At 34.3% G+C, this 20,126-nt stretch overlaps 1 protein-coding gene across 2 annotated transcripts in view; it reads left to right on the top strand.

Annotated features, from left to right (window-relative positions):
- LOC116563728 (calcium-activated chloride channel regulator 1-like) overlaps positions 1–19,463 on the top strand; it is a 28,367-nt gene extending 8,904 nt beyond the window's left edge. The window contains exons 5-14 of one of the 2 annotated variants that reach the window (XM_032296362.1): positions 1,196–1,373; positions 5,510–5,737; positions 6,865–7,089; positions 10,518–10,695; positions 11,850–11,950; positions 12,318–12,542; positions 12,832–13,102; positions 13,658–13,828; positions 14,677–14,916; positions 18,590–19,463. In XM_032296362.1, coding sequence (XP_032152253.1) covers positions 1,196–1,373; positions 5,510–5,737; positions 6,865–7,089; positions 10,518–10,695; positions 11,850–11,950; positions 12,318–12,542; positions 12,832–13,102; positions 13,658–13,828; positions 14,677–14,916; positions 18,590–18,930 — 2,158 coding nt within the window. In that variant the 3' untranslated portion in view covers positions 18,931–19,463. The remainder of the gene's footprint in view (positions 1–1,195; positions 1,374–5,509; positions 5,738–6,864; positions 7,090–10,517; positions 10,696–11,849; positions 11,951–12,317; positions 12,543–12,831; positions 13,103–13,657; positions 13,829–14,676; positions 14,917–18,589) is intronic. The other variant, XM_032296363.1, reaches the window with a different exon arrangement.
- The last annotated feature ends 663 nt before the right edge of the window (positions 19,464–20,126 follow it).

The raw sequence follows: 20,126 nt of genomic DNA, 5'->3' as shown, positions 1-20,126 counted from the left end.
ACTAGCTAGACTAATAAAAAAGAAAAGAGAGAAGAATCGAATAGATGCAATAAAAAACGATAAATGGGAGATCACCACTGATTCCTCAGAAATACAAACTACCATCAGAGATTACTACAAACAACACTATGCAATAAACCAGTTCATGTGGAAGAAATGGATAAATTCCTGGACACTTGCACACTCCCAAGACTAAGCCAAGAAGAAATTGAAACCCTGAATAGAATAAAAACAAGGTCTGAAGTCAAGGCAGCAATTAATAGCCTACCAACCAAAAAATGTCCAGGTCCAGATGGGTTCACAGCTGAATTCTACCAGACATACAAAGAAGAGCTCATACCATTCCTGTTGAAACGATTCCAACAATAAAAAAGAGGGAATCCTCCTTAACTCTTTCTATGACACCAACATCATCCTGATACCAAAATCTGGCAGAGATACAACTAAAAAAGAGAACTACAGGCCAATATCCATGACAAACATTGATGCAAAAATCTTCAATAAAATACTGGCAAACCAAATCCAACAGCACATCAAAAAGCTTATTCACCAGCATCAAGTAGGCTTCATCCCAGGGATGTAAGGCTGGTGTTTAAACCTCTTTAGAATCCTTTCCCTGTATTCTGCCCCTCTTTCCCTGCCAGGGACTTGACATAGGCATAGGTCTTTTTTTACCGCAAAGACCAAATGGTTTGAATGCACAAGCTTTTCCATGCAGGGTTTATTTTTATTTTTTCCACCAGTTTAGTGAAGTGTTTCTCAAAATATAAATTACAAAATGCTATAAACACAAAACAGTGAATACCACATACAGAAATTGAAGAGGATTTTAAGCATAATATTGACTTTCCCTTCCCTATTAATAAGCAATTCTGCTGTACCTTTTAACTCACCTAATCTTTACAACATCCCTGTGATTAGGAATTATGATCTTTAGCTCAAAGTCACAAGGATAATATATTTATTGATCATAATGACCAATCAATGTTTAATAAATATGAACTGACATTGTTTCTATTGAAATTGATGACAAATTGAGATAGAATATTGTACCTGTTTTTGTCAAAATGTAATGTTTGGTACATGATCTATGGCAGTTGTCACTGAAGGAAAGATTTTAGGATATTGGTCTTCATTCATGATTTGCCATGAATTTTCACGTATATACATATATATTCTAATTATTTCATCATAGATGTCCCACTCATATTACTGGTGCTAATGTGGTTCTGAACTGCAAGAAGAGCAGATGCATAACACGACCATGCAGACGTGACTCAAAGACGGGGCTGTATGAAGCAAATTGTACATTTATCCCAAACAGATCCCAGACTGCCAAGGACTCCATTATGTTTATGCAAAACCTTGATTCTGTAAGTACCTTTTTTTCCCAGTCTCTCAAAGGAATCCTTAGGAAAAAAAATAATAATTAGAGAAGCTGGATTATCTACTGTGAAATTATGTGTATAAAGGCAAGAAATTACTCAGGCAATTAATTAGAGGTCATTTTACCCAGCATGTAACTGGGTGTCTCTGGAAATTACCCTATCTTTTCTTATTAACCTGTTTCTTTTGTACAAATGTAGCATTGTATCCCTCTCATTGGAGTCACACAAATTCTTAGAACACATCTCTTCCCTCACTGACTTCTGTAGACTTCTGTATAGAGTTACAACCTTACTTTTAATTCCCTTTCTAAGTATTAGCCATACTACTTTTTTAAAGTAATTTATAATGCAGCTTTGAAAAGGATTGATATTTTGGATTCTCTATTACCTTTACACTAACGCATACCAAGCTATTGCAAACTGATATTGTAAAAACAAATAACGCTCTTTCTCCGCTGAACAGACTTAAAAAAAAAAATTCACAATTACCAATGTGTCTAACCAATTAAATAAAAACACACCACAAAAAAGTTGAAAACTAATGTTTGACCTGAAATATCTGGTTTAAATATAAAAAGCTTAGTGCATAAGAACAGGTACCTTGGAGTCAGATAGACCTCACATTGAAACCCAGCCTGTCATTTTAAAGTTGTGTCCACTGTGGGAAAACTGCTAAATCTGAGATGTAGTTCTCTTATCTTTTATATGGGAATCATAATTCCAACTTCACATAGTCATTCATGTTGGGTTTACAAGAGCTAACTTAAAGTATTATCATAGCATTTAGCACAAGTTGAAAATAAACTTTAAATTTTTAATTTTTAAAAGGTATTAAATATTTGAAAAGTAACCAGTTGTTTTTTCTCCTGAATAAGCCTAACATTAATTAATACAAACATATTGTACTTACCTAATAAACATTTCCAAACATATAAAAATATTTTAAAATGTGGAATATATGAAAGTTATCAAAAACAACAAATCAAAAGAAAGTACACTACCTCTAAATAGTGAGACTAACTTATTTCAAAGAAGCAAATTTTCACATACCAAATTTTCAAAGGTATATGCCATATACTTTTGCAAACCTCTGCTACAGAAGTGTTTGTTGGTAGTGATTGGTATTTTCATATACCAATACCAAAATACTTCTATAGGCAGAGGTTTGTTAACAAAGGCCTATTATCTCTGATAAAATTTAAAATTCCTTTGGCCCCTTGGGCGTTAATGATAAAAGGCTTGACTACAGTTGACACATGAGTCAGGAACATTCCCTTTAATCTGTGGAATCTGGAGCAACAAAGGCTAGCCAAAGAGTTATGCATACAAATAGATATTAAATCATGTGACACAAGAGGCGAATGGGAATACTGTATGTACTGCCTGATCCATACCAGAAATTCCAAAAGCATTTGACTATCAGGACATAACTCACGCTGCCAATTGGGACATAAATAATAATGAAGAAGATTATGGAGCTGAAATATGGAGGGCAACTAATTATATAAGACATGGCCCAGGGATAAAATGGTTATATTTCCAGAATAACACTAATTTTCTAAATATCACAACATAAATATATTGCATAGTATCTGTACTGAGGGCATAAATTCAGAGCTAGGAAAGATACAATCTGATATGTTGAATAGTCAACTCCACGGTTTTGTTTCCTTATTATTTATTATTCTTACTTTATGCCTAGTATTTAGTACATTAGACGCTGGAAACACAGATATAATTAAAGATGACTGTTCTTGAGGAACTCAGTTTAGTGAGAAAGCGATATGATAAAATAAATATATAATATTAAGTGGGAAGACATACAGAGATATGAACCAAGATGTTATGAAACAGCAACCATTGTCAAGTGGAGGTCAGAATACAGTTTTGAAACAGTAAGTTTTGAGCTAGGATTTGAGAAAAGTGAGTATATATTTGCCAAAGCAAGAAGGGGAAGAGTATTCTATACGAATAAACAGATTTACAAAAGCAAAGAGTGGAGTAAGGCGGGGATGCTGTGCATGATCGTGGAAGTTCAGCATTGCCTAAATTGTTTGCATCATGGTCATTCAAGATTTTAACATTTATTAGAAGAATTTTCTGGCAGATAACAGTAAAAGAACTTGAGATAGTGATACTTTTTTCTGATTTGCACAAAATTACCATTTGGGTTAGCAAAGGCTCTAATCAAAATTTCTGGCATATTCTAAGGATATAAAGAAATCCAGCATGGTAGAAGCAAAGAATACATGGTGAGTATGAAGCAGGAAATGAGGTTGAAACAAAAAATGGGGACATACAGAGCTAAGGTGTTTGAGTTTTATCTTCTCAGTTTTAGACTGGTGATGTTATAAGTTTAATTATTTCAGGAAGGTAATTCTACTAATTGTGAAGGATGAGATAGAGTGAGACATTTGTGGAGGCAAGGGAGAGCAGTTGGAGGCCATGGCAATAGATAGGTAAGAGGCCCAAATAAAGGCACAGTGGTACGGGAAAGAGAAACCAGGTTTGATATGCATTTCATATCAGCAAGACTTGGTTATGAATAACTGCTTTGATTGCAAACTACATTTTTCTCCCATCCAATATAATCCCATTTGGGAAATGTATCAGCCATATTAGAAACAAAAAAAAAAAACACAAAACTTAGATAAGCTGTGCACGGTAGCTCACACCTGTAATCCCAGAACTTTGGGAGGCTGAGGTGGGCAGACAACAAGGTCAAGAGATAGAGACCATCCTCGCCAACATGGTGATATCCCATCTCTACTAAAAACACAAAGTTAACTGGGTGTGGTTTTGCCTGCCTGTAGCTCCAGCTACTCGGGAGGCTGAGGCAAGAGAATTGCTTAAACCAGGGAGTCAGAGGTTGCAGTGGGCCGAGATCATGCCACTGCACTCAAGCCTGGGGAAAGAGTGAGACTCCGGCCGGGCACAGTGGCTCAAGCCTGTAATCCCAGCACTTTGGGAGGCCGAGGTGGATGGATCACGAGGTCAAGAGATCGAGACCATCCTGGTCAACATGGTGAAACCCCGTCTCTACTAAAAATACAAAAAATTAGCTGGGCATGGTGGCACGTGCCTGCAATCCCAGCTACTCAGGAGGCTGAGGCAGGAGAATTGCCTGAACCCAGGAGGCGGAGGTTGCTGTGAGCCGAGATGGCGCCACTGCACTCCAGACTGGGTAACAAGAGCGAAACTCCGTCTCAAAAAAAAAAAAGAAAGAGTGAGACTCCGTCAAAAACACACACACACAAACTTAAAGGATATCAAAATGTAATAATTTAGTTCTTCAAATTCTGAGCTTGCATCTGGAGATTGCACATTGGAAGGGCATTAAAATAATGAAATGACACTACCAAAACTATTTCTTGTAAGCTGAGACTCATCTTGCAGTAGCAAAATGAATTCCTTCTTGGAGACACCCTAGTTTGTGAGATCATTTTTCCAAGCTACTACATTTTAAAACTTTAAAAATATTTACAGATTCTATAGTAATGAAATATTCATTGGCAGAATTACTGGATACAATTCACCACTTGCTTCTAAAAGAGAAATAATTACATTTCCTCATTTTCTCCCTATACCTTCATTACTTTTTCAGTGGTATTATTTTATTTATGTCGATATTGGCAGAGTCAATAGCAATCCAGGTTGTAGAATAGCTGTCTTCAAGTTTTTTGGTCAACTATGAACATATGGGACATACCTAGACAATTAAAGAAGGCCATTTTCTCTATATCATTTTTAGGGGGTAGCTAGAAATTATCACAAGTCCTGTCCCTTTTTCCTCAAACTTAATTCAAGGCTTGAGCTCCCCCAAATTTAGAAGGGAAAATAAGAAGTTAACTTAAGCAGTCATGCCAGCTGCCACAGTCTCCCATTGATATATCTATCTATAACCGAAAGTATCACCAAAACTTTTTACCAGTACGTATTGATAGCTTTACCTTGCTTCTGTTCCATTCAACTATGCAAAATGGATGTCGAAACGTTAGATTATAAAGTAGTTTTTAACTATCAGGAGATAAAATCTGTGGAGAATATGTATGACAGATAACTCCATATTTGATGCCTCACAAGTTATTGTAATCTTGTCTTCTAATTGATTTTTTTTCCAGGTGACTGAATTTTGTACTGAAGAAACACACAACACAGAAGCTCCAAACCTACAGAACAAAATGTGCAATCACAAAAGCACGTGGGATATAATCATGCGCTCTGAAGATTTTCAGGATTTATCTCCCATGACAGAAATAAAGTCACCACCTCATCCTACATTTTCATTGCTCAAGTCCAAACAGCGTGTAGTCTGTTTGGTACTTGATAAATCTGGAAGCATGGCTGCAGTAAGATAGTTTTTGGTTAACTGTCTTAAATTACTTAAGTATTTAAGCTACTAGAAATATCAGTATTAAGCATTTAAGCTGATGGAAATATAATGTTAGGTTTAGTTCTAGTAACAAACATACATATGTATTTATATTTAATAAATTTTAGTACATAATTTTACATAGGTAAGTACTAAGAGACAATATGCCAACATAAAAATGTTGTAGGCTGGGCATGGTAGCTCAGGTCTGTAAATGCTTTGGGTGGCTGAGGTGGGTGGATCACCTGAGGTCAGGAATTCAAGACCAGCCTGGCCAACATGATGAAACCCCATCTCTACAAAAATACAAAAATTAGTTGGGTGTGGTGACGCACATCTGTAATTCCAGCTACCTGGAAGGCTGAGGCAGGAAAATCACTTGAACCTGGTTGCAACCTCACTGGAGGTTGAAGTGAGCCAAGATTGTGCCACTGCACTCCAGTCTGGGTGACAGAGCAAGACTCTATCTAAAAAAAAAAAAAAATGTTATTATATTAAGGTTATTGGATTATGAATAATTTATATCCCTTAGCTTTTAATTCTAATTAGAAAAATTATAGTGGAACAATGAAAATCATCCATAATTCTGTCACTGTAAATACAACACTTTAGTATTTTCTTTGCTAATGTATTTGTTTGTCCTCCTCAAAAATGTATTTTATATAATGTTTCATAATCTGATTTTTTTTACTTAATATACCTTCAATACTTCCCATAAAAAAAATGATTCCATGACATAATTTTAGTGGTTATATAACATGCCCATACTATAATTTAATCAAGCAATCCCCTGTTGTTGGACAGTTGGGAGATTTTCAGTTGTTATTATTAAAATGAATATCTTTTTATGTATTTTTAAGATTATTTCTTTAGGATAAAATCCTCAATATAAAACCATTAAATAAAAATGTATAGATTGTTAAGGCTTTTCCAAGTAAAACTGATTTTTTTTAATTTTCTTTAAAATTTTTAAATTGAAGAAGCTAAATTTTAAAATACAACCAATCAATTATTATCATGATCTATGGCCCATAAATGATTTGTTCATTAATTCATTAAGATTTGGAGAGTCTTGTCTGTTATTCACACATCTTTTTCTTATAGGAAGACCGTCTCTTTCGAATGAATCAAGCAGCAGAACTGTACTTGATTCAAATTATTGAAAAAGGGTCCTTCGTTGGGATGGTCACATTTGACAGTCATGCTCAAATCCAAAATAATCTCATAAAAATAACTGATGATAACACTTATCAAATGATCACTGCAAACCTGCCTCAAGAAGCTCGTGGTGGCACTTCAATTTGCAATGGACTTAAAGCAGGATTTCAGGTAAAATAAATACAGTTTTAAAATATCATTTGCCAATTACTATCGCTTTTAATTTTCTCAAATTACTTTTGAAAAAAAGGGCATGAGTTCATGGGCCCCTCATTTAACAATATTGTGACCTGATCAAGGTAAATCCTTTATGAGAAGAAAAAATATAGCTTCTCCTACTATCTGTTTACAGCTAGACCCTCTGTGAGTATGGCTATTCCAATGACATACTCCTGAGGTGCTAAGTTGCACTAGGGAGTGGTTAAGCAAGGGGGGAAAATTCCAGTCTGTACACAATTATGATTTTATTGGGGAGCTCCCCATTTCTCTAACACTCCCACAGTCTGGGTGTCAAGGAGAAGAAAGTAATGCCACTAAGGGGATTATGGAAGAGATAAATTAGTAATATTTCAATATGATGGATAAAGAAAGCCCCAGTTTATCAAGTTAAATTGACATTTAAAAATCACAAAGAGGCCGCATGGTGGCTCATGCCTGTAATCCCAGCACTTTGGGAGGCTGAGGAAGGTGGATCACCTGAGGTCAGGAGTTTGAGACCAGCCTGACCAGCATGATGAAACCCCATCTGTACTAGAAAACAAAAATTAGCTGGGCATGGTAGTGCAGGCCTATAATCCCAGCTACTCTGGAGGCTGAGGCAGGAGAATCGCTTGAACCCAGGAGGTGGAGGTTGCAGTGAGCCAAGATCGGGCCATTGCACTCCAGCCTGGGCAACAGAGTGAGACTCCATCTCAGAAAAATAAAAAATACATTTAAAAAATTTAAAAATGTAATAATCACAAAAATAAGCTGGATACAGCAGGTCACGCCTGAATCCTAGCACTTTGGGAGTCTGAGGCAAGTAGATCGCTTGAGCCCAAGAGTAGGAGACCAGCCTGGCCAGCTCTGGGAAAGCTTGCCTCTACAAAAAATACAAAAATTAGCCAGGCATCCTGGTCCACGCCTGTAGCACCAGCTACTTGAGGAGCTGAGGTGGGAAGATTGCTTGAGCTCCAGAGGCGAAGATTGCAAGGAGCGGTCATCATGTCACTGCACTCCAGCCTGGGCTACAGAGCAAGACCCTGTCTTAAAAAAAAAAAAGGAAAAGAAAAAATAGTTATAGAGTTAGCTGTTAAGCACTATAGTACCAAACCTAACAATCAGAGATTGAAGTTTAATATAATTATAATTAAAATTGTGAACTCAAAAAATTGGGAGCGCTCTTTGAGCACGATACCCAATTGCCTCCAGTATTCATTTGAATTCCTTCTAACCTAACTTTTATTTAAGTCTATTTATTGTCATGTTTTAAGTTACAAAAACAGAAAACTACTTCCTTCAATGGCCTCTCCTTGCCTCAAAGTGTAAATTGCTAGTCTTATCCAGGCCACTGATTAATACTACATCTCAACTTTCCTCATAGTGTCTATTTCTGATGAAATGTGTTAGTTTAAGAAGGCAGGCCCTGGATGAGGACAAACTTGGGATCTTGGCTGTAATATACGTTAGCTAAATTAAATGACCTTGAGTAACTAAGTCAACTCAACATCTGCTTCCTCAACAGAGATAATGTGGATTATAACAGTACCTATCTCATTTAATTGTGGGAATTATGTAAGATAAATAAATGTTTAAGAAATGTTTACTATTATAATAATTATCATTCTTATTATATATGTCTATTCACTTCTAATGACAGGCACTGTACATTGGGAATAAGTTAAAATGTTTACACATATTGGTTCATATATTTTTAAACATATATATGTATATATTTCTTTTGTTTTTTAGATGGAGTTTCACTTTTGTTGCCCAGGCTAGAGTGCAGTAGCATGATCTCAGCTCACTGCAACCTCCAGCTCCCAGGTTCAAGCAGTCTTCTGCCTCAGCCTCCCAAAGTACAGGGATTACAGGTGTGAGCCACTGTACCCAACCTTTATATATATCTTATGATACCTTGACCACAAAGTCTAATGCTGAATAATGGTGTCAAATCACATTCAGAGCAATAAACTGCCCTTAATTACTTACATAATAAAACCAATCAATATATAACCATTTTACTTACAAAATTCTAACAATAGCTAACATTTACTGACCACATTATATGTTATTGCCTATGCTAAATAAGACATGCATGGTCTTATTTTATCCTTACCATTATTCTGTGAGTTGGATAATATTACTATGCCCATTTTGCAGATAAGGAAACTGAAATGCAGAGTAATTAAACCTTTCTCGGTATTATATAGTCAATAATTGGCAGATATGAGATTAAAAACCTGGTCTTTCTGATCCCAAAGTCTATAAACTTAATCATTACACTAATCTATCTATAAAACTCTATTATAAATGTATATAATACATACATGTATATACTATATAATATACATGTATAGACTTTCATAGAAAGTCTTGAGAAAAACTAAACATTACCTATTCTATTTAACAAATGGCAGAGCTGGAATTTACTCTCAAGGTATCTAATGCCAAATCTCTTGGTAGAACTTAGGAAAGATGAAAAACAAACATTTGTATTAATTAACAAAATTAGTAACTTTCTTCTTTGTGGCAGGTCAAAGTTTTTTTTCCAGGAAATTCTGAGATACTTCAGAAGTGACCAAATAAAATGCATTTTTAAAGAGCATATAACACAATTTAAACTTGCACACCCACCTTTGGTCATGACTTTCCAGATGCTATCTAGTCTGCAGTCTTTTAGAACTGTCTGGGTCACTTGCCTCCACCCCAAGTATCGCTTAGGTAATACTGACAACAATAATAGCTAATAGTCAGTGAATACTTACTATGTGTCAGGCATTGCTCTATGTGCTTATTATTCCTCTCTTTGGTAGCAAGAGTATATTTAAGAGGATTAGAAGAAGTATTAACACTCTAGCTTTGAAAACTTACAAGACAACTGTAAATTACACTCATTTCCATATGCCAATTCAGCCTGAAATGACCTCACAGAGTTTCCTTTTGCTTACTCTGATGTGAGGACTAGAAGAACAGGTTTATTCTTATTTTAAATATATTAAGATATGGGCCAGGCATGGTGGCTCACGTCTATAATTCCAGCACTTTGGGAGGCCAAGGTAGGTGGATCGCCTGAGGTCAGGAGTTTGGGACCAGCCTGGCCAACATGGTGAAATCCCATCTCTACAAAAACATAAAAATTAGCCAGCATGGAGTTGGGTGCCTGTAATCCCAGCTACTGGGAGGCCGAGGCAGGAGAATCACTTGAACCCAGGAGGTGGAGGCTGGAGTGAGCCGAGACCACACCATTGCACTCCAGCCTGGGCAACAAGAGCAAAACTCAATCTCAAAAATACACATATATATATATATATATATATATATATATATATATATATATATTACATTATACATAAAGATATGACATTCTATAAATAATAACCTGGCTTTTTCATTATCAGGCAATTTCCCAGAGTAACCAGAGTACTTTGGGTTCTGAAATCATATTACTAACAGATGGGGAAGATGATCAAATAAGCTCATGCTTCGAAGAGGTAAAACAAAGTGGTGCAATCATCCACACCATTGCTCTGGGACCATCTGCTGAGAAAGAACTGGAGACCCTGTCAAATATGACAAGTAAACCTGTGGAATATAGTTTGAATAAAAAATAAATGTCTAGCCTCTCTTATTCCAGGGGCTCTTTCTCTATAAATCTGCTCAAAAATTTTCTATCCTAAAAATTAATCTTTGTCCATTCTTCATCCTTTAGATTAAGGTCTTCTCCATTTCTTTCACTTCATATGCCAATTTTTTTATAATATTATTTAACATTTGCTGTCTTTATTCTCCCACCTACTTTCTGCCAATGCTACCAAACAGAAACTCTTTTCTCTATGGTTACTCAACTGGAAGTCAAAAATTATTGCTCAATTCCAGAATACTACTCAATTGCACAGTAGAGATTTAGACAATCCTCTTTTATAGATGAGTAAATGGAAACCTAGAGAGTGCAAATGACTTGCCAAAGGCCATAGAGTCCTGAGTATCAATTCAAAGCTCTTTCCAGCATACTATCCTATTCCTGCTTTACCAAATCTTGCTAAATCTTAGTTTGGAACATTTCTATATTTCGCCTTTCTATACAATCCTTCTACCACTGCCAGTATAAACCAGCCCTCACAACTCCCTGATTGGGAGACTTCAATAAACTTACACCTTATCTTTCTGCCATTTATCAGTTCAATAAATATGTATTGATTGTTGTACTTATGACAGTCACCTGTGTTAATTCTTGCCCTCTGCAATCTGTTCTTTCCTAACTCCTTACACCTAAGTAATCTCTCTCTTCATTAATTTCAACACCATTTATTTCCTGCACTTAATTTTTACTTTATTGTAGACTATAATTCTCTAATTGTTTTGGTGTACCTTAGACACAAATAGAAAATAAGCAGCTGGTTCAGAAGAACTATCTTAAATTTCATTTTTATGACATTATTTAGTGCTTAGACCAGCTTTATCGATGCGGCAGGTGTTTACATTTGATGACTGATTGATGTAAAAACAATGTAATTTGACTCATTCTTTAAAGCTTCTTTTATTCTTACTTATCTTTCTTATTTTGAGCAAGGTTTTAGTCATTAATGTAGGATTACATAAGGGACACTGGTATACTGAAAGTTCACAGAGTGCTTTTGTAAGTTTAAAACACTATTCAAAAATAGATTTTAAAGTGTATTGATGAAAGCAAAATAACGAATATGATTTTTCCACTTAAAATTTCATTTTAGGAGGACATCGTTTTTATGCCCATAATGACATAAATGGCCTTATTGATGCTTTCAGCAGAATTTCATCTAGAAGTGGTAGCATCTTTCAACAGGCTCTTCAGGTAGGTATAATAAAAAAAAATTATTTTCTTTATCACAGTTGTAATAAATGTCTATTATGCTAATTATTAACTCATTTATCTAATAGATAATTTTTTGCCCAAAAATATTTCAGATATGCAGAAGAAAAACATCCTTATGAATTTGCTTTTCCATAACACTTAGAGCCACCTTTTTTCTTGAATTCTTCTATTCTTTAGAATTAGATACGCTTTTTATTTGGAAAATTCTTTAAAACAATTCTTAGTTATCTTAATTAAAATCTTAAAAACAAATTTAAAATTACTCTAAACCGACTAAACTCAGAAATCTTATTAACTATGATAACAAATGGATTTTATGTGTTTGTTGTTTTTATTTACCAAACAGTTGGAAAGTAAAGCTTTGAATATCCCGGAGAAGAAATGGGTAAATGGTACAGTGCCTGTGGATAGTACAGTTGGAAATGATACTTTTTTTGTTGTCACATGGACAATACAAAAGCCAGAAATAATTCTTCAAGGTCCAAAAGGGAAAAAATTCACTACCTTGGATTTCCAAGAAGATAAACTAAATATTCGGTCTGCTCGTCTTCGAATACCAGGTATTGCAGAGGTAGGTCTATTATATGCTTTCTTAATCAGTCTCTATTTTTTAAGGATGAGAATAACATAAATAAGATCTTATATACAGCCAATATTAAAATGATGACAGTTCATCTGTAATAAAGAAATCTAATTGAATAATTAGGGATTCATATTTATACTATTTATTAGTTTGTGAAATCGGATATTAAAAATCATGATTATTATTCTGCTTAAATTTGTAAATAATTTTGTATTCCAAACAAGGAGAAGGAAATATTACCAAAGCTCTCGGATGGATTTTTCTTTTAATGTTTCAGACAGGCACTTGGACTTACAGCCTTCGAAATAATCACGCCCAATCTCAGTTGCTAACTGTCACAATGACCACTCGAGCAAGAAGCCCTACCACACTCCCAGTAATTGCAACTGCTCACATGAATCGAAATACAGCTCATTACCCTAGCCCAATGATTGTTTATGCACGAGTCAGTCAAGGGTTTCTGCCTGTTCTGGGAATCAATGTAACAGCCATTATAGAAAATGAAGATGGACGTCAAGTAACATTGGAGCTCTGGGACAATGGTGCAGGTAATAAGAATCTGCATCAACTTTCACTAAACTTAAAATCTTCCTACAGTTCTATGACCTAGAAGTCAATATTTTCTGTATTTGCTAATAAATCACATAATTAAGTAAATGAAATTTAATCCTAATGTTTTTAAAACTTTTTTCTCAGTTATCTTGACAACTCATAAACATAGCACATTTGCCATTTTTAAATTTTATGAACAATTTTACTTTTTGCATGGAACTTAATAGCAAAATTTCCATTTTATTAATGTCAGTGTTTCATATATGCTTTCTCCAGTTGCTTTATTTTTCTTAATTTAATAAGTACTTTGTAATGAAATAATAGTAACAGCTAATATTAATTGAATGCCTACCATCAATTAGACTTTTCCAAAAACAGAGTTAGCAGGTGGCCCAAGCTTTCAACCAAAATGTCTGATTCCAGAATTCATGTACTTAAAACACTGTGCTACATACTATCTCCCAAATTACTGACATCATCAGTGTTCATAAACAGATATGATTGTCATTTTTACTTTATTGGATGACTCATTATTATATTTTGTTATCAAGGTGCTGACACTGTCAAGAATGATGGCATCTACTCAAGATATTTTACAGATTACCATAGAAATGGTAGATACAGTTTAAAAGTGCATGTCCAGGCAAGAAAAAACACAGCTAGGCTAAGTTTAAGACAACAACAGAATAAAGCTCTGTACATACCGGGCTATGTTGAAAATGGTAAGTAGCAGTAAAACAGAAATGTGTCAGTTGTTTAGACAAATTGCATACGGCAAACATCGAAAACATAATGTACTACAGAAAGCCCAAGTATATAACATTGTAATCATCTGTATGTTTCAAAACCATATTGGCATTTGTGGACCTAGCATAGACCTATGTTTCCACATATTTTGTTCATATACCCGAGTTCATTTCATTTACATTGAAAAAATTACTGAGCACCTACTATATTGCAAACACTGTGCTAGGTGCTAGAGCTGCAAAGATAAATAAAACATAATCCTGGTCCTCAAAGAATTTTCAGCCAAGTAGTAGAGATAGATTGGCTAAAAGATAGTTTTAACATAGCATAAGGTTTCCTCATCAATTTTTAAATATCACTAAACTAGCTTTTTCTCACTAAAAGCTGTTATGTTTTCAATGTCTGCTATCAATCAAAATTAATCCTTTACAGTTGCAAGATCAGCTTGCAAAAGGAATAAACATGGCGGCCGGGCACGGTGGCTCACTCCTGTAATCCCAGCACTTTGGGAGGCCGAGGCAAGTGCATCCGAGGTCAGAAGTTCCAGACCAGCCTGGCCTACTTGACAATACCCCGTCTCTACTTAAATCACAAAAATTAGCCGGGTGTGGTGCCGAGTATCTGTAGTCCCGTCCACTCGGGAGGCTGAGGCAGGAGAATGGCTTCAACTAAGGAGGCGGAGGTTGCAGTGAGCTGAGACTGCACCACTGCACTCAAGTCTGATCACGGAGCAAGACTCCGTCTCCAAAAAAAAAAAAAAGAAAGAAAAGAAAAAAGAGTAAACATTGCAATATGAAATGTTACAAAATTATTTTCTTGGTAGGAAAAATTATACTGAACCCACCCAAACCTGAAGCCAAAGATGATGTGGCAGAAGCTCAAATAGACGACTTCAGCAGACTCACCTCTGGAGAGTCATTTATTGTATCAGGAGTACCGCCTAATAGTAATTCTTCTCAGGTGTTCCCACCTGGTAAAATTGTAGACCTCGAGGCTAAGTTTCAAGGAGATCATATTCAACTTTCATGGACTGCCCCTGGCAAGGTCCTCGATAAAGGAAGAGGTAAGTTTGACATTACGTTTTAAAATACACTAAAAGAAATCCCACTGCCTTTCATTTGCTAAGAATTTTCTAATGTCCCATTTATAAATAAAATTTATGAAGTGTCTACTATATGCCATTATTTAATTATTTTCAGATGTGAAAACTGAAGCTGTAAGAGATAACTGGACCAAGTTATTTCTATGTTTCATAACTTACAATTCTAACCCATCATATCAGATTCTATTATGCCAAACTGTCAGAAATTGAAGCATCTTAGAAATTACTTTGATAAGACAGTTAACAGCTTTCTGTTGCATTATCTTCTCCCCAAATTTTAAGTATTTCTATACTTGCAGTTTCATTCATGTGTCAACCTTCTGTTGAGCTGTCACACTGTTAAGTTCCTAAGAAAGATCCATACTCTCAACAATTAAATACAGAAGGCACACAAGTAAACAGATAATTACATAAAGTATAATAAGACATATGCATTTATAAACAGAGAATCATGTGGCAACCCATAGATGGGCCACAAACCCCTAGTTAGAGGTTGAAATCACAGAATATATCATAAAGCCTTCCCAGGGTAGACTATCCCTGAATATTGAAGAATAAAAGTAGTTACCCAAGATAAGTGAAGGTGTCCCACAGAGAGAGATGTTCATGTGCACAGAAACTCACTTGTTTGAAAGATTTGTTCATGGAGTTTGAATAAAGTTCAGGGTCAAAAGATATTTAATCAAAGTTCCTAATAATAAACTACCCTAATTCCAAAAAGTTTACATTACTTCTATCAATGCTTGAAATTTAAATGAATTCAATCAGTATTTATTGAATGCCTACCACATTCCAGTATTACATAGATTAGTAGACTTTTATGGAATAAAGCCAGTCTTGCTATTTTCCTTTTGAGATTGGGAAAAATGAAAGCAATATGCAATCTAAATATACAAAATAACTCAGAGATTGCCAGTGCTAAAACATCAGTATTCAGTACTGTTTCTCCTGGGTTACAATAAACCCCTTATTGTACACTCTCAAAAGAAAAGATGCTTCTTTCACTCAATATATAGCATTTTCAAAGCTGCATTTCTCATTATCATTAATATACAAAGAGAAAATCATTCAAAAGCCAGAGGAAACAGAAAATATGCACAAACAGAGCTTTTGTATTTCAGTGTTGAAAATCTTATGACAGCTTTCGAAATACCTTATTTTCTCATGCGATGACCCTTAAACCTATGGCAAAATCCCCACTATTGCCAGTGAAAAGCCACAAATGAAATTTCTTGACCAAATACTTAGTTCTATAGTGAATTCAGTAAAAACCAAGCTTTCAGTTCAAGATTGGGTTCATAATAAATATCCCTCATGATGATTATAAGAACTAAAAGTAGGAATAATGTATAACCACAAATGCCTAAAACAAGTGGGATCTAATCTTTGTCTTTCCTTAGGAAAAATAGGAAGAGGTAGTGGTACCTGCTAAATGTTACCTGTAGACATTCCAAAATTAAGGTAGTAACAGTATCTTAAAGAAAAAATGAACATCTATATAATCCTAAATGAAGCACTTAAATTACCTGCTACACAATTTCCATGCCTATCAGATATACAAATTAGACTAGATAACCTAAAACTGCTAAAACAAGTAGATATAATTCTTATATTTTATGATTTTCTAATTCCATCATTTTGGGTGTCAACAACCATACTGTTGCCAAGTAATTAAGGAGATCAAATACATGCCAACAGAGGACCAGGCATCCTGAGTGATACAAAGAGTGCAGAACATAGCTTTGCCCTCAAAAATTATCAGATCTAATCAGAATGAAAAATTGAACCTCTATAAACTATCTGAAAAACTCCATACCATGAAACAGAAGTTCATGAAAGAGAGTCATCAGGGTGAATGAAATGCTTGGATGAGACTTCACGCAGTTGGACTTGGTTGGAACGTAAAGAATGAGTACAATCTGCAACCACAGGGAGAAGGAGGCACATTTTGGAGAGAGAAAGAACAAAATTGTATGATCAAGGTCAAGAAAGCAAAATTTCACAATGGAATATCTGAATTAAAATACAGAATAGATAGGTAGAGAGGAGAGAGAGAGAGAGAGAGAGAGAGAGAGAGAGAGAGAGAGAGACCTGCCTAAGTGGAACACAGGGTTTTTGAGAAGAGTAATAGAATGGATTGATAAGGCCTATTTAAGAGGAAACTAAATGTTAAGCAGAGGATCTGAAATCTTTTTAAAAATACACTAAAAGTTATTCACCACACACTTGAAATACTTTCAACATTTCATGGAAAAGTTAAAAACAAAGTCTTTACTTCAAAAAAGAGTATCTGATGTTTTATTTTTCATCACATTTCAAGATGTGAGAATGTATTTTTATACGAATGGTAGATATCAAAAAGCAGTATAGAAAGAAACATTTATGTTGGCATATTCTTTTCCTTTCTTGATAAAATAAAAGCTGATATTTCAAACATTTACTAGTTTACAATTTATTAAATCATAGTAAACATATTTCATGCATTATCATCTATAATTCTTACCACTAGAATAGTAGGCACTCAATAAATATTTGTTGAATGAATTAAATAACTGAATCTCTATTTTAATAGATAAAAAACTAGAGATAAGAAAGCTTAAATAAACTTCTTTTTATTACACAGCTAGCTAGTAGTAAAACGAGGGTGTTACTCAAGGTCTGCCTAGGTCCTTAACACATATTTACTTTTATTTTTTATTTTTATGTTTTAAATTTTTTATTTTCGTGGGTACATAGTAGGTACATATATTTATGGGGCACATGAGATTTTGATCCAGGCATGCAGTGTGAAATAACCACATTATGGAGAATGGGATATCCATCCCCTCAAGCATTTATCTTTTGCGTTACAAACAACCCAACTACACTCCTCTAGTTATTTTTAAATATACAATTATGTTATTATTGACTATTGACTATGGTCGCTCTCTTGTGCTATCAAATACTAGGTCTTATTCATTCTTTCTATTTGTTGTGCCCATTAACTATTCCCACCTTCTCCTACCCAGCCCCACCGACTACACTTCCCAGCCTCTAGGAACCATTCTTCTACTCTGTATGTCCATGAGTTCAATTGTTTTGATTTTTAGATCCCACAAATAAGTGAGAACATGCGATGTTTGTCTTTCTGCTTAGCACATGTTTCAGTAGTACACATTCCAATCTCTCTGCCTCCTTTTGCTGGTTATCCTTATCCCTGTTTCCCACTCTATTTATCATCTCTCTTTCTCCCCTGTCCTATTACTTCTTCTTTTAACTTAATTAGAAATGACACAGATATGGGATACTGAATATCTTCACTATACTACAATACTATTATGTTACTTGTTCTAAATTAAAAAGTAGATTAAGCACCTTATATTTCTCTTTTTAAAAAGGAATCTAGATTTTGGCTTTTTAGTACCATATGATTTTCAATTAAAATTTTCTGGGATTAAGAACTATGCATTTTAAGAAAAACTATTTATGCATTTGTCCTTACAATGAAGATGGAATAACCAGATAAAAACGAATGGGATTTCTATAAATAAAATCTAGAGTGCATTTCTGATACATTTCTAAATGTAAGGCAGTGTGGTGGCAGCAAGGCATCCCAGTAATTTTAATATACCTGAAGTATCTATTTGTTTTCCAGCTGACAGCTACATCATAAGAATAAGTAAATATTTCCGGGACCTCCAACAAGATTTTGATAAAGCTGCTTTAATAAATACTTCTGGTCTGATACCTAAGGAGGCTGGCTCAGTAGAAAATTTTGGATTTAAACCAGGATATTCTAAAATAGAGAATGGCACCACATTCTATATTGCAATTCAAGCCACCGGTGAAGCCAGTCTCACCTCAGAGGTTTCAAACATTGCACAAGCAACTAAATTCATTCCTCCACCAAAACCCAGCAGTCCTGATCTGGGTACCAATATTTCTGCCATCAGTTTTGTAATTTTTGGATTAGCTGTGATTTCATATATATTTTAAACTAGAAATTATATTACAACTCAAATTCAAGGTTATACACATTTGGTAAACATTTATTAGAATTTACTATACTTATTGTCTATTATAAAGATCATTATAATGTAAAAGTTAATGTGTAAAAGTTGTAAGTTTCCTAATTACTTGATTAACACTACTTGAGTTGTTAAATATTAATCAAAATGAGTATACCATTTTCTGTTTTTGAATAATCTATTAATTTTTAATATGAAAAGATCCATATTTGTACTTGTAAGCATTTTAAGAAACACTTTTAGAGTGTGCTACAAATTCATTTAGTATACTAATGTCAAAATATATCTAAGCCATTTGAAAAATATTTATATATACATAATAGCAAATAATTTTATAGATTTATTTGTATCACATTTTTTATTATGAATACTTTATGTTTACATAAACTGTAATCAAAAAGGACTAGTAGTAGTAGTAAGAAAGTCAAATTTGTTTTTTATTTATTGATTATAAGTAGTGTATTTGTTTTTTATCATTGATTAAAAGGGATTTTAGCCCTAGGCATTAAATGACTAGCAAAAATCATTTCCTGTGTGAATTGTGGGACATCACAATAAAGTTATTTCTATTCTGATGCCATCATTAGGTCCTAAGACTATTACCAAGATGCCTGGTTGGGACAGGGATTTTTCTTTTTCCTATTGCTGAAACCTCAGCATTTAGAATAATAATTGACACATAGCAGATATTCAACAAATATTTGTTAAATTATTTAATGAATACTTTCATAGCTTCAAAAAATTTGACTACATTACATTAATAAAATACCACAAACTATCATGTGCACATGGTATTGTGAGGATTTCACATAATGAAAACTAACTCCCTTAATAACATTGATCAGAACCAACACATAAATTTCCAAAAAATTAACTATCAATAGAATTTATAAACTATATAATAAAAGGTAAATTGAGCTATTAATATAGCAATGGGGTGATTTTTCTTAGAAAGAGAGAGAAAGACATATTGGAAAAAAAGCCTTTGTTTACAGTCAAGAAGATTATTTTAACTCTTTAAATATCTGAAAGGAGGAAGCTGTATATATCTGGAAGTGTCAAGAAAAAAATTATACATCATTAGCAAACCAAATCCAGAAACATATATGAAAAATAATAATATACCATGACCAACTTTAATCTATTACAGGAATCCAAATATGA

Source organism: Sapajus apella, unplaced genomic scaffold (assembly GCF_009761245.1).
Source record: "Sapajus apella isolate SASKATOON/1434 unplaced genomic scaffold, GSC_monkey_1.0 scaffold36, whole genome shotgun sequence".
Lineage (NCBI taxonomy): Eukaryota > Metazoa > Chordata > Mammalia > Primates > Cebidae > Sapajus > Sapajus apella.
Note: the sequence above shows the minus strand (reverse complement) of the source record. Positions and strands in the feature narration are given on the sequence as shown.